At 38.7% G+C, this 25,561-nt stretch overlaps 2 protein-coding genes across 3 annotated transcripts in view; one reads left to right on the forward strand and one right to left on the reverse strand.

Moving 5' to 3' along the window:
- LOC148222823 (uncharacterized) overlaps positions 1–10,188 on the reverse strand; it is a 500,146-nt gene extending 489,958 nt beyond the window's left edge. Inside the window, exons 1-3 of the mRNA XM_088169937.1 lie at positions 8,025–10,188; positions 6,763–6,888; positions 6,185–6,391 (exon numbers count right to left, since the gene is read on the reverse strand). The gene's annotated coding sequence lies outside the window, so the exon portion shown is untranslated. The remainder of the gene's footprint in view (positions 1–6,184; positions 6,392–6,762; positions 6,889–8,024) is intronic.
- Positions 10,189–11,012: 824 nt separating this feature from the next.
- PKN2 (protein kinase N2) overlaps positions 11,013–25,561 on the forward strand; it is a 54,924-nt gene continuing 40,375 nt past the window's right edge. For both annotated transcript variants that reach the window (XM_088169938.1, XM_014883954.2), the window contains exon 1: positions 11,013–11,152. In XM_088169938.1, coding sequence (XP_088026064.1) covers positions 11,105–11,152 — 48 coding nt within the window. In that variant the 5' untranslated portion in view covers positions 11,013–11,104. The remainder of the gene's footprint in view (positions 11,153–25,561) is intronic.

Consider the following 25,561-nt stretch of genomic DNA (forward strand, 5'->3'; position numbering starts at 1 on the left):
AAAACCAAGGAAGTATTACAGAAGCAAAGACGAAGGCTAAAGAAAAAGTGGTCATTGCCAAATATTTATTTACGCTGCATGTGAGTAATAGTCAGGTTCTGATGAGCACGTCTTGAAAAAAAACAGAGGAGCATGCATCAAGTGTTGTCTTCCTCAGTGCACAGGCTGACTGTTTCCTGGGACTGCTGCTGTTTGGCTCAGGCTTGGAACAATTCTGTTTCATTACAAAAATAAGGCATTTTCGATAGGATGAGAAGTAAAACGGTAAAGATGTTTTCCAATATCAAAATCACTATAAAGACACAACACAGCAACCCCAGAGAGGAGCAGAACTGAACCAGTACAAATCATCATAAGGAATACTCTGACAATATGTCTGCCTCAGCAAACAAGAAAGACTTCATGTATGTGTTTTTAATTAATTCAAAGGACATTTCTACTGTTTTAAGATAAAGTACCATTCCATTTCACAGCAATTATTTATTTCTTCATGCACTATTATCAGGATGTGCTACCTTGTATTTCAAATTTTGCAAGTTAAGCCAAAAGTACAACAGTTAAGTTGAAGTTAAAATGCACACTGCAAGGAAACTTTACTTAGTATGTAGGGAAGTTACACAATTGTGATATTTGGTGGCCTGGGAAAGGAAGATAGGAATAGCAATCTGCAATTTTAAGTGACCAAACTAATTGGGAAGAGGAAGTCTGGAAAAGTGCACTACCTGGTCTGTGTTCCATTATTCAAGTGAATAATAAAAACAACAGTCTTGGAATACAATTAAACTATTCTAGTCTTATAGAGCAGTTTCTTAATATTAAAGGAGTATTTAGACATGAAATGAGGAGAGAATTAATCCACCAGGAAATTCAGGCAGCATATTAACCAAAACTGAAAAATGAATGACAAAAATAAAGGACAGGAGAGCAAGCAAGTCCAATGCACCTGTTACATTTTCAAGCAAAGATAACTTTCTTTTTTAAAAATCTAGTACTTAAAATCTGGATCTAGACTATTTCAGCTGGCCCTTTTTCTTGCTTTTCATTTTTAATTTTTTTTTTTTGTATTCTGCAGGACTTCACTTGCACAGTTTTGGGCACTATTCAGAAACTGAAAAACAATACCAAACAACCAAACAATCACCCTGAAAGTGATTCATTGTTTTATGATTTTGCATTCTTAAGCACCTCGGTTCCCTTTAAAGACAGCTATACAAGAGATCACAGCAGTGGGCAGCAAGAAATATGCAGGTCTCCTCAAGCACTCCCTCTTTTTTGTTTGGTTGGTTTTTTGTTTGTTTTTTTTTTTGTCTTTTCAAGGTGTTCAAAGGAAGAAAGCATCAGAGATGTCTGGATTAAATCTCTTCTTGAACATTTTTCTTTTGAATTTTCTCCCTATTTTCATACAGCTGTGAAACACAGGTGTTTTCACCTTGATTGGCATAAGAATTCCAATTGCTTGCAAAGTATACTGACATTAACAAATCATTAAATTACTCATTATTATTATTATGAAAAGTACAGTATCAGTGCCAGATAAGGCATTTAAATAAAACAATCTGCAACTGATATTTCTCTCATGTTAGGACACAAGATGCATCTCACTATGCTGGACTCAGTACATGATTCACTGTGTATTTCAACTTTTTGACTTCATCCTTATTGTACTATTTATGCAATCCAGCCTCTCTGTTTTCTCCCCCAGGCCCAAGAAGAACACGAACCAAAGAGAGTAAGGCACTAAAATGAAGATGTCAAAAGCAGTTGAGACACTTGGACACATAAGGCTTGCTTCCATTGAAATAAACGGTAAAGATCCTCAAAGGAAACTGAAACGAAAATCAAAGTTTGTACCTTGTCACATGTGCAGTTCCCTTGGTAGAGGGCTTTCTATGTAAAAGAAGAATTCAATCTTAAATTCTTAAGAGGCATAATCATTACTAAAGGATCACTAAAGAAAAATGTCAGTTTTAGAAGACAGCCACTAGATGGAGCAATTTAATATTAAGATTACATTTATAAAGATTCTTTCACCTTTCCCATTACCAATTTATTTTTTCTTTTTTTTTTTGCTAAGGATACTTAGAAATACTGTGTCCTTGCATACTATGCAAATAAAAGGAAAACTGCACATGAATAAACACTAATGTTTCTAAATTTTTGCCCATATTGAAGCCAAGACTGGAAACAATGTAAGGTAAACTGCAATTCTAAACCACTTCTGTTAAACTGTTAATTTAATTAATCTACCAATCTACACTCCCTAATCTTCAGAAACATTAAGCATTAAGAAATATTAAGCAGTTTATCAGAATACTATGCCCTCTATTCAGCAGACACCAGAACCTTTTGCCAGCAGAGATTATTCTATTCTAACCTGAACCTTAGCCTAACTACTATATATTTAGAATTCTTCTATATTTTAGTATTAAACTGAGAATTAAGAATATTTTGTACTGACACAAAAGGAAAAGAGACTTGACCTCATTAGCTTGAGTCCAAATTTACATCAGCTGTATCTAAGATGGCTGTAGAACTATAGAGCCTTCTGTCAATATAAGACCAAAAGTTGAACCTATGTCTACCTACAATTCTAATGTTAATTTCAAGCAACAATTTGCAGTTGTTGCTATCCAAAATATTACCTGATAACATCTATCTGTACCTTGTGAAGATATGTATGTTTAAAAACAAAACAATGATGTTGTTGCTGAATGCAGCTCTGAGGCACCAGGAAAGTAAATCCTCAATGATTACACGGGTCTTACAATCCTTCTTAAATGCTGGATTTGCCGGGAAAAGGGGAAGCAATAAACACAGTTAAGGACAGCCTGCAAACAGCAATCCCCAGCTGGCCTCAGCTTCACCATTTTCTTTTAAAGGACTTCTGCTATACCATACTTATGAAATATTCATACTTCTGATTGATAAGTATGATAATCTAAGCATCATGAAAACAAGTTTTACTGTCTGCTGCATCTAAAGTCTGCAAACATCATAATACAGTATACATTTTAATATCCTATTATTGCACTTTTCTAATGTTAAATCAACCTCTACCTGCATAGCAGGTGCAAATATCAACTGTATTTACTGTTGTATTTAGGTCCATGGTGAAAATCCATGCTTTTAATGTCTAGATGTGGTGCTTTCTTTTAACAATGTTACTATTATCTGTCATGATTAATAATAAACAAAACCCGAACATTAGGCTGTTTATATTAGTATAAAGTATAATTATGCATTTCTCTCTTACAGAATTTAGCCATGGTTCTAAAGATTCTGAAGATGTATCATTGAAATATGTCCATCATGTCGATCATTATCATGACCACATTTAGCACAGGTTCAATTAATCTAAATTCTCTTATCTCAATCAAATAGTCATTAAGGACATTGCAGTTCAATGGCTTACCAGATGGATGTCAGAATGAAGAGAAAGCATACAGGATAGGAAGAGGGTAAACCTTATTAGTTTGTTTTGAGATTATTACACTTCATTTTTCTGCCTTGCTCCATCACTGCACTACTTCTGGGGGGAAGAGGGGTGTATGCAGGCAAGAGAAGAAAGCAAAGAAAGAACAAGCCAAGAATGAGCGTGTGCTGCATTAGCTGGAGATACTTCTAGCACTTGTGTAAAAGCTGCCTTCATTAAAGCTAACAAGTTAACACTGCAGCAAGCAAAGGCATAAATGAACATAAAGAACATCCACATTATCACATTTTAAATATCAAACCAGTATATTTCAGATCTCCATTAATTCTACCTTAGCAATTGCCTCTGGCTGACTGCTCCTTCTTGACAGGGTAGCTACAGAAAACAGATCAAGGCTCCAAAATGTTTTCCCCCATATTTTTCAGTGGCTTCTAGCCTCATTTTTCTTATAAAGAACAAACAAGTTCACTAACTGCAAACTACCTGCTAGACAAATCAACTGGAAAGTATTTTAGACTTCATTACATGTGATAATAAACAATTCAAAGCTGAGGCCAGACTAACAGCGTGGGATTTCAGTGAATCCATTTCAAGCAACATAACCCAAACTGATTCAGCTTAGTCCTTGAGACCTCCAGAGTTTGCCCCAGAACATAAAACCCATGACATTAAGTCCTTACAGGAAAACATTTCACACTTTAAAGAAATCACTGGCACCTATGTATCTAAGCAAATTAAGAGAAGCACAAGAATTTCATAATTAATCCCTCAGATGACTAATTACTTTCCAGTCAGAAGAGTCACTCCACAAGTAACTTTGCAACTAGGCTTCAGTACAGAAATCTCACCTAAGCCTTTCTACATTGTAGTATTTTTCAAAACACATTAAAACACCAGCAGATTCATTCACACAAGAGAAAACACCTTTGGAAAACCTGAAATGTGCGGAAATTACAGCTAGTTTAAAAGGTATATCCAAAATGTAATAGGTGTGATTAACTTCCCTGCTCACTTGTGTTATGACCATCCCTCTCCAGAGATAGGGGAGAAAGAAGAAAGAAAAAGAAGGAAAAAAAATAAGGAAAAAAAAGACGAAAGGAGAGTGAGAGATACTAGTCTTACCTCCCTTATGCTTAAATAACAATTAAGGAGAATGCACTATAACAAACCATCTCTGAACCACAGTGTTCATATGCAGCAGAACATAAATAAAAGCAATGTAAAGTTGCACTAAATTACATGACAGCAAGTTTGCCACAGCCTAAATATAAAAAAACAGAAGGTGATGGGGTTAAGACAAGGAAGAGTGAGGGGGAAGTACTAACGTATTTGGTATCAGAACTTTTTTGAATGTTTTTCTCTTTATATTGTTTGATGCAATTGTAATTTTCTCAGAAAGTTTTTAAGCTCTCTCCTCTCCTGAGGATGTCAGTCCCAGCAGAGCAAGAAGAATGCAATTAGACCTAGCTACAAACCTGCCAGGTAACTCTTGTTCTAAGTGGTCATTAGATGAAGATAGATCTGCCCTTTTAATTCAGAGACATTGCCTACTAAGTACAAGTTAATAACTACTTAGGACTTCAATCCCTGACAGAGTTACATATGCAGGCTACTGTCTCTGAGAAGAGATAAAGACATGGAGAAAAACACCAGCCATCAAGTTAATCATGACCAGAAATCATTACCATCTAAGACTGAGTGTCTGATGAAGTCTGTTTCAGGACCATTTGACATAGTTATTTATGTGTCCACAAACATATTAGAGCTAAAAAACCACTGATGTATAGATGCTGTATCACCAGACACGTCATACAAAGAACTTACTTCCTCGTTTTGTCAGTTTTTGCTGCAGATTTCAAAACAGCAAGTCAAAACTGGTTGAGGATGACCAGAAATTTACACACACAAACGCATCAATTTCCACAGCACGAGGTGAGACGTCTGTTGATAGCATGATGCAGAGAAGAATGGACACAATCGTCTGACTTCTGTATACCCTGCTGTGAGATGCTAGCAAATCTGCAGTCTACTATTTCTGGGAGCAACTGACTGCCCATAGGGAGATCAAACCCCACATTACAAGCATGCAAGAGACATCCCTGCAGCAGCCTTTCAAGCACAGATCTCTTTTGCAAAGACTTCTCTGGGTAAGCCATGTCTGACTCATCCTTTGCAATACATTTCCCTTTCCTCCAAATGCAGACTGGGATTTCAGCTCAAGTTGTAAAACTCTTTGTTTCATATTTGAAAAGCCTTTTGGAGGAACTTGGTTTTCCTAGAATTATAGGAAGTTGCACACCTTACTGCTGCACAAGAAAATCCTTCCATTATCTCCTGAGCACGAATTTTCTGATGCTTATTTATAGCAACTTTAGGTCACAGCCAGCCACCTACAGTACTTCAGGAAATCAGTCTTCTTCTTAACAGGATGACATATTTGTCATCTTGCCTTGTTTTTGTAACAAACTAAAGTATTTTCCCCTAGTCACCATTTGAAGTAATGTGCTTGCAATTTACAGAAATAAAGCAATGAGGAACTATCCAGAGGTATAGCTACCTTGAACTGACCTCTTACCTATATTGCTGGAAAATAAGGTCTTGATGTAAGCAGTGCTGCACCAGGTCCTATTAATTTCAGTGGATTCAATGAAAGCATGAAGAGTCCATCTGGGCAGTTCATTTGCAGAAACAACACCAAGTATAATAAACTGGATCCTACAATCAAGATTAATTAGAATCACTCGGACTTACCCTAGGCATAGAGATCGATAATGTTGATCCACTTCTGGGCTCATAGCCTTAATGTAAAGGCATAATGCATTTTGTTATTACTTCAAATAATCCAAGTTGATCTCCTCTAGGGAAATGAGGTCTGATCTTAACAGCTGGTTCTGCACAGGTAGGGCTTTTCTCTCCTCAAGGTACCACTCACATTAACTGGCATAAGGCAGACTTTTCCTCGTAAGAGAAGGATGGAAAAGAAAAACAGGAGGCCATAATGAACAGGACTGAACCTCCTTCCCCTGGAGCACTCTTTTCTCACTGACTGCAAGTCTTCTCAGGGTCCAGAATTAATAAAATAGATAGTAAGATAAAGTTTGTTGCACTCCATACCTCATAACATCTGCCTACACTTTGCCCTGGGTAACAGTATGTAAACATAAAAGACAAATTTTAAGTAGAAAGTGTGCAGCAACTGCTAAGAGGCTTATGATTACATCACAGTAATCCACACAGAAGTTGTAAACTAGTTGTGTAATTAAAAGAGTAATAAAGGAATAGTTTAAGTATACATGAAATTTGCAAGCACAAGAGCTAAATAAACTTACATAGTCATTTTAGTTTTCTGTTTATGACGTGCCATAAACTCGTCCCCTTCGCTGCCACTGGTACATCAGTAGGAGCTCAGAGAGCTCTCAGCAGCCTTGGCTTACACGGAGTTCCCTTTGAGAAATCTGAGTGAAAGGTGGTTAAGTAATTCCTTAGAAGTGCTATGAAAGGAGTTTTCAAAAAAAAGGAAAATTATCCACACTTTTGGTTTTTTCAATTTTTTATTTTCTCCTTTACGGCATTTTCTTTAATAAACACCAGCAAGTTGTTGGTCTAAGATTATTATATAAATTTATTTTTTGTCTCAAGTTTTAACCTGACCTAGACATATTTATTCCTAAATCTATTAGAAGATATAGTATTGAAAGCTTTATAAAATGAAGATTCCTCCTATTCCCACAACTATTTGCAAAGCAAAAGAGGAAGATGGAAAGTACTATTCTTCATTAATAGACTATTTTTTCAACATCATTGGGCTGAAGTAAACAAATAAAGAAGACAAATATGTATACATTCTCCATCTCATTTTTGTGTGCCTCATAGTTTCAGAATTTCATAAGGCTTTACAAGGATCCAACTTAGAGGGTCAACTATGCAAGAGTAATACTGCTTTGTCGAGAAGTCAGGGACAATTAATGGTTACATTATTGAAAATCTGTTGTGGTGGTGGTAGTGGTTCGGGTTAGTGGGGTTTTTTTTAAGCTGATGTTGGGGCTACATTTCTTTTATATAGTTAGTTGTCTTTATTCCTATTTTTTTTTTATGCCGAAGTAGACTTCAAGTGTGAATTTTAGCATTTCTGCTTTATTAGACAAGGATTTCCGTTTACAGGTATCAGTACTACTTGCAAAATCAAATAACCTTGACCCCACTCCATTAACAAGGTCATTAATTCTTAGTGCTTGTTCTTTGCTTAAAAAGGTGGTGAGCTGGCCTAGTATTGCTCTGCCCCACTCGTCTATTAAGAGCATATGTAGAATCACATCCAATTTCTTCTTTCCGAGAGTTTCATTTTGTGGTCCCTCTAGACCTACATCACTAATTTAAACAAGCAAGATTAACCAGAAGCCTGAATAAGAAATTACGTTTTCCTGGTAGTTTTGCCAGTAGTGAGTATAATAATATAATTAACACCTATCTAGTGCTCTTCACATATCAATCCTCATTTCTATATGCATCACTAAGTGAAAGTAAGCTCTGTCTTAGGTGATATATTGGACTAGTTAGAAGTATTCTAAAAGGTACCTTTGATTTTACTTACAGTATCCTGGACATTTCTGAGAGTTCTGTACTGTGCTTAAGGGTTCACAAGTTGTGTTTTGTACCAGGAACTCTGAATGTCTCAGCTATTCACTCTTCCAGGTCTTTGTGACAAAGACATAAATAACACAACCTGAAGAAAAGAAACAACTAAAGGCCTTAGCCAGCAGTACTGACATCCAATACATTCAGTTTGCTTTTCTAGCTTGCTGATTGACTGCAGGGATGAGCTAACAGAATAATGGCTGAAAAAATTGCATTCAGGTATTTTAAGGCACAGGCTGAACTCAGGACTACATATAATGCAAAATTCTCGGACTTACATACTTAACTGCCTTCTGTTTTGGGACTCATTCAGAATGTTCTCTCTTCCTCAGCAGTTCACTGTCACAATACTTAAATGCACAACTACACTTGTCCAGGACTGCCTTGTGCTTTCCAGACTCTAAAGAAAGAATTATTAAGTATCACAGCTTTAGCTCAGCTAATACTGTTTTACCAAACCAGTTTCTCTCTAGATTCCTGGGCCAGTACACTTCCATCAAAGAATCTAGGACTATGTCCTTCCAAGCTGTGTAAATAACATTTGGAATACAAAAAAAGATTACAGGCCTTGTCTTGACAGGGGTATTAATATGCTCTAGGCTACACTCAATAGGCAGGCTAAGTTAAGTATGAATCAAAGCCAGCTGCCTGTTTTAGAATCTCAAAGCTTCAATAACTTTGTTGACACCCATCCATATATCTATGAATTTTCTCTGGAGCACAATCTGTGTTTCCCTCTGACCACATCTTGTAAACTAGACATATAAGCACATTGACTCTTCTTCTTCTGCAGGAGATGAGCTGCAGTAAAGGACCACATACATGCTGACAAGCAAACGAAGTCACTAAGTCACAGTAATCCAGTAATTTGTGATTACTTCTTTATATCCTACAACATCTGTTCTCAAAAGCAGTTCAAATGAAGTTTGGAATCATTCTATCATGGTCAAAATGAGAACTTATTGTATAAAAGTCCTTCTTTCCCCATCCCCCCAACCCTGTTTGCACACACTGTGCCCAAAACCGCACCGTGTGCCACAAGCCACTTCACGGCTGCTGACATGGGACCACTAAAATAACACTAATTCATACCACTGACACTGTGTTAACACAGATTTCACCGCCTAAGAGCCTTCCTAAAATAGTGACTTTTAGACAATCAGCAAATAAAGCTTTCCTCTGAGCCTGTAATTGCCTGGCCACATAGCACAGAAATTAAGCCACTGTCTTCATGTGGACTAAGTCTAGACATAAATTTGCGTATGTGAAAGATTATGAACTGTATCAAACAGTTACTTACACATATGTCACTGAAACTGTAATTTCAGTAAAAATGTGCACTGATACTGTAGAATTATCTTAATATTTCTTTTATGTGAAACTAACTGTGTACATATGTTCATAAACTTCTTTTCTAATGCATGATAGTACCTCAGACTGTCAGGTTTGTTTGGTGCTCAACTGTGAAAGCACAAGCACGCTTAAAACGCTTCCAATTGGCTGGAAATAGTCGTGATAGTGTAATGTTGAATTCTGCCATTCCTATTTCCTCAAAAAAAACCAAAACAAAACAACCCAACATTCCAAAGTTTAACTTGCATTCCTAGAGCAAACAGACTACTATTGGTCTGTAGCCATACAGAGATGCAGTAGCATATACAGAACAAATGCTGATGATGTTTGCATTAAGCTGAATCTGAATACCAAAAATGCCTCAGCTTATGAATTTGACATGAACTGCATAGAGTAAAAAAAAAAAAAAAACAACAAACAAACAGCTATAATTGCTTCAGAGAGCATTTTGCATTATTCCAATTAGCCGAACGTAACATGCAATATTAGGGTGGAATGAGAATGCATGTGGGAAAGCACACGTTTATGGGTAGGTGAAGAAAAGCACCAGCCCTGGACACAAGCAGGAAGTTGAAAAGCCCACTGTCACTTAGTGCCACGAGGAAAGAGAAACCATTTCCTCCCAGACACTCAAACCCATTTTGAAGCTCTGCGAAGCTTATTATTCTGCAGATTAACTGAACAGTGCCAACCGCCCAAAAACTCACCAAGCATCCCCAGTATAAATGTTTAGCCCTTTAAACTGTTAAAAAAGGCATTTACATCCCCCACTCACCACAACCTCCTGGGCCACTGCTCCAGGTCCCCAGGGCGGCAGGTGGCTGCTTGAGACAAGCGTGAACTCTCCTTCCTGAGCTACCTGCCCTCGCTACCCAACAAACTGAGGGTTTCACCTGTCTCCCGGGCCCGGGAGAGCCGAGTCCCTACAGCCCCCAACACCAGGAATGTGCCACATGCCCCCCAAACCCAGCCACCACAGGAGGAAACGACAGGATTCCCAGCGCTGGAGCCTAGAGGATGGGGAAGCGCCACTAGCGGAGTGTGCAGGGAAGGAGGTGGCGAGGCGGCCTCGGGGCTGAGGGGCCTCGCGCCCGCCTTCCTGCGCTGGGCGCCTCGCGCCGCTCTGCCCGCGCGGGGGAGGTGGGGCCGGGGGGCGCGCGCCGCTCTCCGCCTCCGAGGGAGCCCGCTCTTACTCCCGCACAGTCACGTGCTCCGGGAGCCGCAAAGCAGCGACGCCTTTGCGACAGGGTGACAGCCAAATGGTGCGACATCGGCGGCGGCCGCAGGCGCAGCAGCCGCGGCGGCCCCAGCGCTGCCAGGGCCGAGCGCCGCGCCCGGGCGGGGAGCGCACCGCGGGCACCGCACGGCGGGGAACGCTCCGCGCCGCTCCGCGCCGCTCCGAACGCGCCGCTTCGCTCCGCGAGGAGCGCGCCGCTCCGCACCGCACCGCGGGGAACGTGCCGCGCCGCGCCCCACTGTCCACCGTGACCCCCATGAGAGTAGAGGGGTCAGCGGCGGCCCCCCCGCGCACCCCCGCCCGCCTGCCTGAGCACGGAGCGCTCCCCCCGCCCCCGATGCGCCCTTAGTCCCGGCCCCGGACCCGCCTCCCTCGCTCCCCTCCCCGCCGGCGGCGGCGGCAGCGGCAGCAGCAGCGCCCAGGTGCGGACTTCAAACCCCGGCGAAATGGCGTCCAACGCGGCCGAGAGGGAGATCCTCTTCACTGAGCTACAGGTAAGAGGCGAGGGGCACCGCCCCAGCCCCACTCCCCTCCCTTCCTGGCGAGGAGGACGGAGAAGCCGCCGCGCCCCGCCGCCCCCTGCCCGCAGCTCGGCGCGGGACGCCCACCCCAGCCCAGCCCAGCCGGGGCCGGGGGGCCGGCGGAAGCCCGTGCCCACCCCAGGCCTCTTCCCGCTGCTCTCCCCCGGGAGCGGAGGCGCCGCCGCCCGGTCACGGCCCCACCCCGCCGCCGGCCGCGACCCGCTTTTGTCTGCGCTCGGCTCCCTCCTTCCCCCGCCGAGCAGCCGCGTCCCTCCGGCGGGGCCTGCCCGGGCCGCGCCCCCGGCCCCGGCCGCGGCCCCGGGATCTCCCTCCGCCCGCGCAGGGCTGCCCGCGCCCGGAGCCGCTACGGGGGCCGGAGCTCTCGCCTTATTCTCGCGCGGGGTACGGCGCTCGGCCGGGTCGGGCCCGGAGGGCTCCCGGTGGCCACCCCACACCCGCGTCAGGGTCAGGCAAAGAGCCTCTTTCTCCTCTGGACATGGCACCGCGCCGGAGCCGGAGCAGCTTCCTTCTTGTAGGCCTTGGGCGCCGAGCTTGGGAAGAGGAGAAAATGGTGCGATCAACGTTATTTGTCACACGGCAAGGGTTCTTGTCACTACAAAAAAAACAATCCCAAAAGATCCCGCAACACTGGAGGTTTCCATCCCTGTAATTTGACCGGTTTTGGTTGCCTGTGCAACTGTTACTTTTCTGCTTGTCAGCTGCAAGGTTAGATGCAACTCCGGAGCTTCACTTTTGTGGTCTAATCTTTAAATGTCAGCACAACCTAGTACCTCTTCAGCTTCCTTGTTCCAAAGAAAGCTTGCTTTATTTTTCTTGCTGGTTTGTTTTTTTTCATATACATTACTAAATCCATGCAAGTTGTTACATTTACCCAGGCAAAGAATATGTCCCTGAATTTATTAGTTGGACAATGAACCAAAGAAAGAAGTCCGTAAATGGAAAGTTTTGAAAATAATGGTCAAATAAAAATTAGAAAGGCATGTTTCAAAAAAAAGTGATTTTATTTCTTTAATGCTGTTAAGTTCTCGTGTAATTCTGAATGTTGGAGGTGTGCTTACTTGAATAGCAAAGGAAGAAAAGGCACAACAGATGTAGGGATCTACTTAATATTGTGGCACATGAGATGGCTGAAGGCTAAGAATCCATGTAAAATTCTGAACTTTAATCAGTTGCTCATAAGTGCCTAGGAAGAATCAGTATGTTAATACAAACTTGATACGGTGATATATAAGCTGGTAAACCTGTTTGAAGTGGAGAGCTCTGTGAATAACTAACTATAGTCGTGTTTCAAGTAAGCTAAATGGAAGCAGTATTTGTACCCAAAGTGGGTTTCTGATTACTTTAAACAGAAATGGGTGGAGATTTTTTTCTGGGGAGTCAGAAAGGTTAGTTTTGGGTTTTGGTGTATTTCTTTTTTTCTTGAAAGATGAGACTGACGGTGATACTAATTAAAAAAAATAGCAAAAAAAACCCACCAAAAAACCCACCAACTAACCAAAAAACCTAGGATGGATTAGATTCTTTGGTTGCACTGTCTCTTCTATTATATATGATAACTTCTGTATCAATAAATACAGTTTCTTGCACAAGACAGAAAGTTTAAGTTAACATGGGAATGCCAGTAGGGTTTAAGCTTTGTGCTAACTTTTAGGTATTTTTAAGAGGAACTTTCATATCAGAAAGAACTGTTGTAAAGATGGTGTTTTGCTTGCCATGCCGTATATTAGCAATGAAATATAAAGGCATCAATATAGTTCTGCTTGGGAATACCTCGAAACAAATTGCTCTTCATATACCTGTATATAAAAGTTGCTTTAGTGGTATGGTCTGGTAAAGGGAACTACAGGGAAGTGTGAGATACGCCATTTCACTCGTGTTTCTTCAGGAGGGAACTTCCTCAATCGTAAGAACTCTAACTTTAAAAGTGCTTATATGTGAAATAGACTTCTCTTGCATATTGCAATCCTGCACAGAAAGATGAGGAAGTTATAGAATTCATGGCTACAGTGAAAGTTTAAAGGGTCAAGTACGTGTGTTGATCTAGATCATGGGTGATGTGTGGTTTAGATGTTTTGTTAATAGATGTGAAAACTTAATGAAAATAAGCTAAACCCAGTGTAAATGCCAAGCTTGTTCCAGACATGGACTCTAAAGTATCAGTCAGTGGTCAGTACAACACACTGCTTTGTGCTGTGCTGTGCTGTGCTGTGTGCACCTGATTATGCCAGCCCTGTGTACTTCAGCGTGCTCTAGGAAAATTGTTAGGTTGGGCTGAAGTTGATAGAAGTGGATCAGTAGTTACGAACCAGTTGAACGCTCCTGACAGAAAGATTGGCAGACTGTCACAACTACCGACTAACAGGATGTGGATTCTGAGAAAATAAGAGAAACAAAAGAGCAGAATAACTAGTTGCTAATAAGAAAGTGGTAAAACATAAATGTGGTACATGTACTTATTTCAAAGGCTGAATTAAATAGGCCTTAAATAGACCTTAGATCTGACTTCTCACAATGAAAGTTTTGTATCTTAAGTAAGTGATGCTGTATTGCATAGAGCAATTTCTTATAAACCTCTACTAGCAAATATCCACTTGATATTTCTGTCCTGCTTTTTCTACAAAACATTGCATCTATTCTTCTGTATTTTATTTTACTTTAAACATTTTACAGACTTAGTGGGATGTGGAAAGTATATCTTGCTACTTAGCAAGTTCTAAACTAAGTTAGTTAGTTTTAAACTACGTTTGTTCAAGGTGACAAATGCAATGCTTATTTCTCAGTAGTTGGCAAATGCAAAGTACAAGGTAAACTTGGCAATAAACAAATCCTCTTTTTAGTTTGTTCTGGTAGCTTCACCAGCGAAATTGCCTGATTACTAAAGATTGAAAGATTACATAAAGCCAGATTACTCTTTTTTACCTCCTTTTATCTCCAGTACAGGTTCTTTAGTAGGGGGAGGAATGAGCTTGGGTAAGAACCAGTATTGCTGATGTTGCTTTCCCTTCCAAAATTCTGCTGTCCTTCTCTGGGCTTGCATCCCTTAGAACTTTGTACACCAGGTAAACTAGGCTCTCCAGTGCTTGCTCTCACGTTAATTGCACAGCCTTTAACTCTTTGCTTCCGGGTGGAAGTGGCAACTTTGTTTCTTCAAAGAAACTGTAACATACAGTTAGCATATGTATGCTGACATACAGTGGTTTGTTAAATAAGGCAATCACGAAATAAAATATTTTAAATTTTTTTAATGGAAAAAAGTTTGGCTTTTTCAAATCATTATTAAAAAGATTTTTTTGTGTGTGTGTGAAGTGTGTATGCTTTCTTGGCAGTGATGGTAGATGTCAGCATAGTAAATTGGTATGGCTGGGTTAACAGAAATTATTGCTGAGGGTATTTAAATGAAACCATTGTGTATGCCCAGTGATTACACTTGTATACTTCTAGATGTTCACTACTTCTTCTTTTTTAGACAGTACTGTAAATCTTCTAAACTTGGGGCTTTTATTATTAATGTTACATGATTTATGTTACAAAAATTTTTGCTTCACTCAAAGTTGTGTTTTGCAGAGCAATGCTTATTTAATATCAGGGAGAAAAAGTGTATTGCTTGGGTTTATTGGCTTAAATGAAATTGTTTGGTCAAGATAGAGAACTTAGGGTATGCCCTGAAATGAATAAGCATGTAACAAATCCTCCTTTACTTCACATGGAAATATTAAAGGCTCTACCTGGAATTGATTTTTCAAACTCAACCATTATACATATTTTTAATATTACAGAACATTGTGAAAAATGTCTTTATACTGGTCAGCATAAAGGGATTTTTTTAGTGGATATTTTGTTTTAATACCCTGGTCACCTAATTTCTTAATGTGCTGTACTTTAGGGATTGTAAAGCATAAATTTCTTGACAGAATCATGTTTAAAGGCCACAGTAATTTTTTTTTAATAGTGATGAACAATACCACAACTGAAATATATGTAAATTATGATTATATGGTGGCACATCCGGTATAGTTTTTAGTTTGTTTTATTTTTCCATTTCATATCTAGAGCAAGAATATTTGTCAAATTAATGTAACTGAACAATGCTTAGTATTTTGTTGGTCTCCATGATACAAATTGGACAGTTGAGTCTGAGGTTATACAACTGTTTTGCATATAAATGTGTATAAAATAGGCCACTTGTATTTGTTAAACTGTTAGCAGGGGCTCTGAAAACCTGTATTTCATTCCTGGCTTCTCTGTTCTCGGCTAGGTGACATTTAGGCAGATGACTTTGCTTACTCATGTCTCAGTTTCCTCATCTTTAGAATAGAGGTAACAATGTCTGCTTTTTTGGAGTTAGAACGTACTGGGTATTTATTATTAGCTGTGGTCAAGTGCCTAAGGACACTGTAAAAAGGTACAAGTAACCTAATTAATCTGTTTTGAAGAGACATTGTAATTGGGCTGAACACTCAGCAGTAAGACTGCCTTTAAATAATACTCAGTTAGGACAGATTAGCTTTAAATAATTTTGAATGACTCTTGTTTCTTCAGGAGGAAAGAATGTCACATTCAGGTGAAAATACCTTGAACTAGTCAACTGCAGTTTAGAAGTGAAAATGTGTCTACAGCTGCCTGGGACTTCTTAGGTCCCTACAAATGTTTTCACAATTGGTGGATTTAGAGAAGCACTTCAGGTTTTTTTTTTCCATTTGTGGATGTATATTACTCATTAAACAGTCCACTGTTCAAATCTTGTATTAGCAAAGTCTGCATCCTGTTCTCAGTGGAACATAAACAGTCCTTAAAATACCTTTTGGTAGGTAGGTGCATGGGTGGAGTTTTTGGTTTTGTTTTGGGTTTTTTTTCCATTTTTTGAATTCTGTTAGTCTTCCTGTTAGCACAGAAACTTGTATATGATGTAGACTTGTATGTATTTGACTGAATTTTCTTTATTAGATCACCTGTCTTTTTAGGATTCAGATCTGTTAGTTTAACTCAAGATAAATTATTAGTGATGGCTAGTAGAAAGGTATTTAGTTACACTATATGTAATAGCTCTTCTGGAACAGTTTTATACATTGTTCATTACAATATAACCTAAAATCTGCAGTAGAATAATTAGATAAATATGTCCTTTACATTGGAAAACAGTGGTTTGAGGATTTCATGTTGGGATTAAGAATCTCTTCATCAGTGCCTCAGTGCTAAATTAGAGACTAAGACCTTTACATAGATTTGGAGTAACAAAGTCTTATATGTGTTCTGTATGTGTTATGTGCAGTGGAGGGCTCATTCTGCTTTTTGTTGTTGGTTGGTTGGTTTTTGTTTGGTTTTTTTTCTTTTGCTAGAAATCACTTGTACAAGTGGTACAAATTGGTTGATGGTAGGCTTTTTTTGTTTTTTTCCTACATGGGTCCAGTAAGTGAATGGGTTCAGGAACAGACTCAGTTGAAGCATCTCTCATGAGACTGCACTGTAGCATGGGCAAAGCATTTGTGTAGTATACTTTGAAGCTTTAATTATTAATGCTTGGTCTGCAGTTCCTGGCACAAGCAAAAGAGCATCTTTGCTAGTATTTGGTGTGGGTGGAGGAGGTTCTTTTTAAAGAAATGAAATTTATGTAGAATTGAATCCATGGCTTCTGTTACTTTGAGATATGATTGAGAACTACTACATTGAAACAGAAACTAATAGCACCATTAGCTAACTAAATTCTTTAGGCCTGTGCTTACAAGTAGCAGTGGATCTGATATGTTTGTTTATTTGAACTGCAGCAATACAATTATGGCATAAATTGATACCATGTTTGTTACTGCCATTTTACACCTACCGGTTACTTACTGTTTGACACCTCATCAGTGAATTGAACTACTTGCATGGCAGTCTGGGAGTACATCCTTCGCAGCAAAGTACTGCTGCCTGGGTTTTTTCATGATTTTGCAGGACGATTTGCCAAACTTTCAGGAATTCTGTGTCTGTATGTCAGACTAAGGAAGTTTTGTGGCATCTGTCAGGTTTGCTGGTGCAAATTCTGGTAGCCAGTGAGGATGAGATGGCTGAGGTTTCACTCACATAGTGGTGAGGAGACGTTCACATGAACAGGATAGTAATGCACACTTGCAGGCTTATGTTCAGCTAAATGGACCACCTTTGCTGGGAATTCTGCTGCTGTTCTGCTCTGGATGATAGGAGAGGCTGCAATGGAGCTATTCGAGGTAGTGCATTTAACTTCGTGAGCAGGGTGAGCTGAGAGGGTTCCTGTGATCAGCTACTAAGGCTCAGTTGTGGGACCACCAGCTGGGTAATGGTGAGCTGATTGTTTCTTAAGAGCAGCCACGCCTTACTTTTTCTTGATGTCAGGTATAGATACAGTTTCCTATACTTTGTATCAACATTATGCCCGCTGTGGCTGTACTTCCTGTTTACTGCTGCTGCGGTGCACTGAGCACTTCTGGAGTGCATGCACGGAGATGGCAAGGTTCTGCTCTCAGCAGTGGAGCTTGCTGCTTCCACTGAGCAGCCAGGGAAAAAATAGGAGTATTAGCAGCAGTGTATTTTCCTAGGCCAAGTATATCTATACTAAAAGCCTTCGTTATTTTTCTGTAGATACACAGCGAGCTCTCAGATAGGTACCAAATAAGAAATGATGACTGGAAAGGGCTGGGCTATGAAAGTTTAATAAATGCAGCATTTCCCTGTTCTTTTTTTGTGCCATGAAGAAAGGTTGGTATGTGGCAAGACCCAGGGATGGTGTGCTCTGGCCCAACATGCAAATCAGCGTTAGTAAAAACCTTAATGTGGACGTGACTAAAAGTTAGCTCGCTATTTCTACCTCCAGTTCCTTTAAACCATATTTTCTTCACTGGATATGCATTGGTTTTTAAATGATAGAGAGTTTCTGACTTCTTCTCTAAATAAATGAAGATCAGAGAGCTTGAATCAGAAGTCTCTAATACCTGGTTCCTGTCTGTGGTTATGTATAGGAGTCTGGTGTTGAAGCAAACTGGTTTTTCTCTTGAGGTTTTTCTGACATTTGTTACTTTGCAACACGGTAGTAGGGTTCATAGATTTTAAGTTTCCATTAAACACAAGAACAAGTTAGCCTGAAAATGAAAGCAGCAGAATCAGGTCTGTTTCTATTGAGGAGAACCAGGGAGACAGTTTTTCCATTAACTTTCCACACTTTTTATTAGAATGTAACAAAATGCAATAGGCAGCAGATCTGTAACCAGGAGAAGGCCTAATTAATATGCAATACCAAGGTACTAATAGATGGTACTAAAGTTCTAAGATAAATCTCAGGAATATTGTGGGGCACTCTTTGTTACCGTGATGAAACACTTCCAAGCAGATCAGGTCAGAAAGGAGAAAGGAGAACTTTTCCTGTGGGTAAATACAACAATAGTAGTTTTCTGAGCCCTAAACCTGGAGAATACTGCTCAATTCTTGGAATGTGGGGGCTGATACACCTTGAGGTTGTTTGGAGTTTTTTAGCTCTTAATACTCAAAGTACTTGAACATCACTACCACATACATTTTCTCTAATGAAATTTAAAAAATAAATACATGTACATGAACTTCGTAAATACATATGCAATATCCTATGTACTTGCATTTGTTAGACTATTGAAATAAATAGGTTATTAAAATTGATAAAAAGTAATAGTGAGTTTGTTATTTACCTGAAATAATACTTCTAAATAATTGCAGTATGTAGATGTTCTGAAATTATTCTTCAATTCAGCTGCCTTTATGTGTATCTTTTTTTTATACGTAAACTTCATGTAACTTTTGAGGAGAAATTGAGAGTTGTTGTATAAAACATCAGAAAAAAGTCTTGTGTTTGGGACTTTGAAATGAAAAAAAAAAAAAACTAATGAACCAGGTAATAGTGATATGGTTTAGTATATCACTGGTGGCATATATGGCCTGTGAACTTAGGAACTTTAATGTGTGTATTTTTGAAAACTGTTAAAAGTATGTTCAAATTGGTTTTCTTTGTTGCATTAAGATGTAAGGCAGGTCTGGGACATAAATTTAGGATGGAAAAGTTGTAGTTGGTTCACTGATGCTATCGTGTGCTGGATTTGGAAGCTTTGCCCATACAGAGTTGAGTTTGTTGCTCAAAGCAAGTGTCAGACTTTGTCAGCTGGTACCACTGCTGGAAATGAGCGTGCCATATTGTGTTGCTTTACGTTTGCACAGGCAGCTTTATGGTGAACAGATTTTGTTGTTTCGTATTGGTGGGTCTTTTTCATCCCTAGATTAGTTTTCAGCTAGATCAGGTTCATCATTGCAGTTCACTGTGTGGCCATATAAAGGTTTGTACTGGCATGTATCAGTGAATGGTCTGGGGCAGGAACAAACTGTTAGAGGAGGTCAGGACTGCTGGTTCTTTAGGATGCTTTTTTTTGCCTGCAATGGTGGTTCATGCAGTAAAACATGAGAGATTACAGATTACAGATTCACAGCTAAGGACTGTGAAGAGTCCAATTCTGCTGCAAGTGAATATGCAGATAATGAACAGTCCAGGCACTGTATGTGGCAATTATTTTCTAGCTTTACACTCTTCAAGCAGAAAGTCTCAAAATATGCATGTGACAGTGAAAACCTGTTTGTCTGAAAAAGCTTTAAAAATAGAATTAGTTTGGGCATCATGCATGGATGGAAGATGTGGTTATGTTTAGTTCGATGTTGAAGGCTGAGAGCACTGGTAAGGTTTTGTAGCAGTACCCGAGGTCAGTGTAGGGCTATAATCCCAAGTTTATTAGCTAACTTTCAGAAGTGGTAAGCCTTTGCTGTTAAACCTTTTATGCACTCATTGCAAGAGTTTTGAAAAATCTTGAGTCTTTTTGTTATTTCTCTAACTGAAATAGAAGAAAAAGTGAGTGTAGGATTGAAATGGATGGGATTGAATTTTGGAGTGAAGGCAAAGTACTGTGCAAGTAATATTGTAGATGTACTGCCCATAAAGATAATGAAGAGACTGAGGTATTATATACAGCTTGATATGATGACATTTGTCAGTTAATGAGTAGCTCGATAACTGAGATATTTGAATATTCAGTAGGGAAAGAAAAACAACATATAGTGATGAGTTCAGTATTTGCAATAAGAAAATATCTCTGAATGGTCACATAAGCGTCAATTAAAGCACCACTTAGAGGACTTTGAACTGCTGTGTACAAGATTGATGCTGTGTTTCAGAAGTCTAGCCTAATTTGGGGGAGAAAAGGCCTAAAAATCTAATGCAGAAGTAAGAAGTTTGAGGTAGCAAAGTGATTAAATGTTTTCAATGTTCTTGTCTTGAATTAATTTCAAAATTATCAATTCTTTCTCATTCTCTTTGTACTTAAAAATCCTGAATGTATTATTTTATATTTGTGCTGTTTAGGTGAAAGATTATGTTTAAAATAAATAAAGAGATTATTTTTTGTGATTCCAGGTGTTCCAAAGCTCTCTGGTAACAACAGGCTTATTTCTGTAATGTAGGCTAGAAACTTTATGCCAGTCCTTAGAAAAATGGAAAAAACTTGCTTGGTTCTGTTTTTCTACGTTTCTTATTTCTCTTCTGCAGGAAGAGGAACATAACCTCTTCCTTTTATGACAGATTTTGGGACTTGCCCTATTTGCATCACTGAACTTACTAGGTATGAGGTTGAAGTTTCTTTTTCATCATTTTGATATGTGTTATCACTTGGATTTTTGAGCAACATAAGCCCAAAAACATCCGAAGCTATTGCTGAGAATTTAGAAGGAATGCAAATTGACTGTGTGGCCTGTTGCTTTTTATAAGCACAATATGTAAAACCATACACTGCTTTTCAATTTCATATGTTTATTTATAGGGAAGACACTGCAGAACAATTAAGTGGAATGTGTTTTAAGAGGATGTTTCCTTTATAGATGGATCTGCATATGGCATGACAAGATTCTTTCTTTCCTAATACTCAAATTGTGGAAGCTAAAATTATAAGATAAATTATGACAAAGAAGTGTCAACTTTTTTGATAAGTGTTGTTAACTGAAGTTGTAAGGGTGTGTGCTGCCTGCAACCCATCCAGAGCATGTAGGGAATTACGTGGGAATAATTGGATGGGGAGACCCAATACAATAAACCAGATTCTAACAAAGGATTACAGAAAGCAGTTTCAAAGACTTGTATGGAAAAATACAAAAGCAAGCATACAGATCTACAGAACGTTTTAAAATCAGCAAGGCCTTTTTGTAGACATATTCTAAACTTAGTGACAGCAGCAGAAAAGTAAAAGTACTGTAAATTGTACATGCCTGACTACTCGTGTAGCATTCTTGAACTGCTGCCCATTTGGGACTCAGCAATCGCCTTTAATGGAAGCATGTTTTCTTCAATATTTGAGTTTGTTTGTTGCTTATTTATGAGCTCATATGAAGCCGTTGTTTTAGTCTGAGAATGCCTGCATGTCAACAGTTATGATTTGCAAATTACAATATCTATAACTAGGGGTCCTCAGATTATTTAAATTTTGTTATTGAAACTCATTATTTAGTGAGTTTTCTTCAAGTTGCTGTGGTTTCTCCTCTCCTAAAGAGATGGGAACATGACATTTTGAAAATTAAAACAGACAGTGCTTCAACATTAGAACAACATAATATCTTTCAGAAGTTTTTTAATTGTAATACTTCTTTATTCATGCAAGTTAGTGTGAGTCAAGCTAAGTATTTTTCTGTTGGGTAAAAAGCTTTTAACTGTTTTTTATAGTTAAAACTATAGTTTTAACTATTCATTTTTGTCAAGCTGGTTCAAATATGATCCCTCAGCATATAAGCAAGCCACTTCACAGAGGAACATCTTGATCCGACTTTTTTCCTTTTCATTTTCTGTGTGCATTTTTCAAATAAAATATTAATCTATGGCAAAGTGTGCAGCATTTATCAGCAGTTTATTTTTGTTTTGGGGGCAAACTCATTTCTTGAATTCCTCCTTTACTTGTAACATGCTGCATAATGCAGAAACAATTTACAATTGTAAATTTAATTCCTTTAGAAATTGGTCTTTATCTGGATTAGAATTCCATACAAGTGAGCAAGTGAATATATTCTCAAATTTTAATTAAACTAATTCTAACAGATTTTTTAAAAAATCCTTAGACGTTTCTGAAGTGCAGGAGGAAAAGGAATGATGACCTGCTGTCATCAGGGGTGTCCAGTATCATCATATGTTTTTCAGGTTAGCAGCCAGCACTAATTTGAAGGGTTTCTTTTTGATGGAAATAACTCAGTGACACTGTCAGGGCAGCAGTTTCTGTGCACATGGGGATTGATTTATTCAACTCCAGTGTCATTCTTGAACTAGATGACCTTGGGTATGAAAGAAAAGCAAGGGAGACATCCAAGTTCTGCTGATGGTCTCCCATTTTTGCAAGTTTTTTTTCTTTCTACAGTAGACTATACTGTTTATGAGCTCCAAAGTAGCATTTGCCTCCCTTCCCATCTGTTGCATCTACTTTAATTAATTCACTGTCGATTTAAGGTTTATACAGTACTTCAAGTAAACAGATTTTTAAAACTTAACTACAGGCATCTGTATTATTCTTTAGTCACATACATTTTCTGAACTATGGAGCAGAATTAGTTTTTTCTTCATTTTTATCAGGCATCTAATTTTTTCTGCAAATTCTTCCACTAATTTTGGTCTTGCACTTTGCCGACAATGTACATTGCAAATTTCAGGTGTTTCTAATTACTTCTATTATTTTATCACTATTATAAAATAATCTGTCCTGAAATATATATGTTTCTTTTTTGCAATGAATGTACTTAGTACATAGGGAAGTACAACTACTGGGAATTCCTGCAAACCTGAGATACAAAGGCAGTGAGCAGTTTAGTGGCATGTACTGGGAATGAACAGAGCTGCCTCTTCCTCACTCAGGGTTAGCTGGCTGTGGTTCTGGCATCTTCAGAAAATGGGAAGGACCTGTGCCTAGGCAGAAGCATTGGCTGTACCCCAGAATGTTCATAATAATGCTGGTTCATTGTGTCCTGGCTGGGTAAAACAGTATGAAGGGCATGAAAAAGAAACCAGTAATGCTCAGAGAGGTCAGAGATGTTTGGAGTTGAAGGATGGTAGCCTGAGCTAAATATAGTAGCTTAGTTTGGAAAACAGTGTAGACAAATTGGGACTGTACTTTATTTTTGTAGTTTAATTTCTTTTTATAGAGACTGATTTTTATTTTTCTCCTATGACTCTTCTCATCTTTAATACAATCCTTGAGAGAGCATCAAAAAACACACCTCACCCACTCATCATCAGCCCCTTCCAAGTGCAGTTAGGAAATAGCCACAACCACCTAACACTTAAATTTCAGAATATGCCAGTTTCTTTCATCAAGTAGGAGTCATCTTCCTGCTGGTATTTTTCAGTCAGAAGTATCTGTATATTTTTGTCTCCTGAAGATGACATGCTTTAGATTAGACAGGTCATTATAGAGGAATACATTCTAGATACTCTGGGGAATACAGCAGGTTAAACTTCAACCATAAATAGCTTCTGACTGCAGTACTTTCTTTCCTTAGCTTAAGGCACTTCTTCATGAAGGTTTTGCTCAATGTCATATCTAGAGTATTTTTTGGTAGTTCTTAGTTATTAATAAAGCAGAATATTTTATTTTTGCTTAACATATTTTTCATGCTACAGTTTCTAGTAGTACCTGAAGGTTTTTCTCAGGCTGCTAACTGAAATGCTCCTGAACTGGAATGAAGGGGAAAACTTTTAGTATTGAAGAAAAATGCCTCAAAAGTTATGAGCATACCAAAATCAGATTCACATTGGCAACAAGTATTTCTAGGATGTTTTTTGAAATTGTATATATGAAAACTGCTATTTATATGTGCCCTGTAAAATTGGGTGAGGCTTTTAGTATTAAAAAATGGGTCAATTTAGGATAAACAGGTTACATATGACATTCAAGGTTCCATTCACATGATTGATGCTGGAAAACACATAGAATGCCTGTGTAACCTTACCAACTGAAAAAGGAAGAGTTTTGAGATCACTAACAATTATGTCTTGTGGGTTTTCTGAATATTCAGCAGTATAAAAAACAGTATCATTCCCTTAATTTAATGCAGTTGTAAGGTGAGACCTTCTTGCTACTGTTATGTATACATGGGTTTATAGGATATCCTTTAAGATTTAGTTTTATATATATATCTATATATGATGCATTGAAAAACTGTTGTTTTGTTCAGCTTTATTGCTGTTGTGTTACAGGTCTCATTGGTGCATTGATTATTTTGCTTCCCATTTTCTATTTAACTGACATTGAACTGTGCTGGTAACAAGAGCTAGATGGAGGATAGTCCTATACAAGTATGTGTGCAAAACAGGAAACAGCTTACTTGGGAGATGGTGCTGAGACTGGGCATAAAGAGTAAAATGTGTTCAATATGCATTAAGAAATCCTTTGCTAAAATCCTAGGCTTTTATTTTACACTTTTCACTGCAAACTTCATATGTAAGTCATACGTTCATTTTAGGTCATAAAAAAGTAGATTTGCTTAGAGTACTGTACTGCAGTCAGTGGGAAATCAGGGCTCCTAAAAATTTAGAAAATATAGAAAGGTTTTAAAACCAAAGCTTTAGGCAGATTTGTATTTAGAAATGTATTAAGAATTTTTTGTAATCCATGTAGTAAGTGAAATCACCTGCCTCTTTTTCATTGCTGTTGCATATAAAGCAGTTAAGTCAGGCAATTTTCTTTTGGCTTCTGTTGTAGGTTAAGACAGGATTCTATTTCTTCATTATTCTATAATGCCTTGGGAATTCTTAAATAGAAAATGGACATTAAGAGCCAGTGAGAATCTTTCTACCGTATTTTGAGGGTCAGAGAAAGGATTGCAAAAACACTATTCAGATGTATCACAATGTGCATCAGTGATGCTCTGTAGAAGTCTCAGACAAATGGGAGTGAAGTAATGCATCTATAAATAACCCTATGTTCATACGTAAACTTTTACTGGAAGAGCATGGAATGAGATGCCTGCATCTCTACAAGTGGAATTTTGGGTGTGGCAGTCCCAATAGGAGAAAATTCTTTTCTACAGACCACCTGTAAAAGATGAGGAAAGGATTTAAGGAGACTTTCCTATCCTTCTTTCACTGCTGGAGGTGAAAGCAGGAGCAGGATTTCCAGCTGGTTGGAGTGCAGACTTGAACTTGAGTAACTTCAGATATAACAACCCAAGCTACTGTGAAAGAGTTCTAGAATCCTAGAGTATGAAGACACAGATCCTTGGTATAAATGCAAACATACATCCCTTTCCTGCAATAACAGATCAGGCTGGGAAACCCATAAGCTCTGTTGCACACAGTCCTAGAAAGCAAAAAAT

Source organism: Sturnus vulgaris, chromosome 9 (assembly GCF_052056855.1).
Source record: "Sturnus vulgaris isolate bStuVul1 chromosome 9, bStuVul1.hap1, whole genome shotgun sequence".
Classification (NCBI taxonomy): domain Eukaryota; kingdom Metazoa; phylum Chordata; class Aves; order Passeriformes; family Sturnidae; genus Sturnus; species Sturnus vulgaris.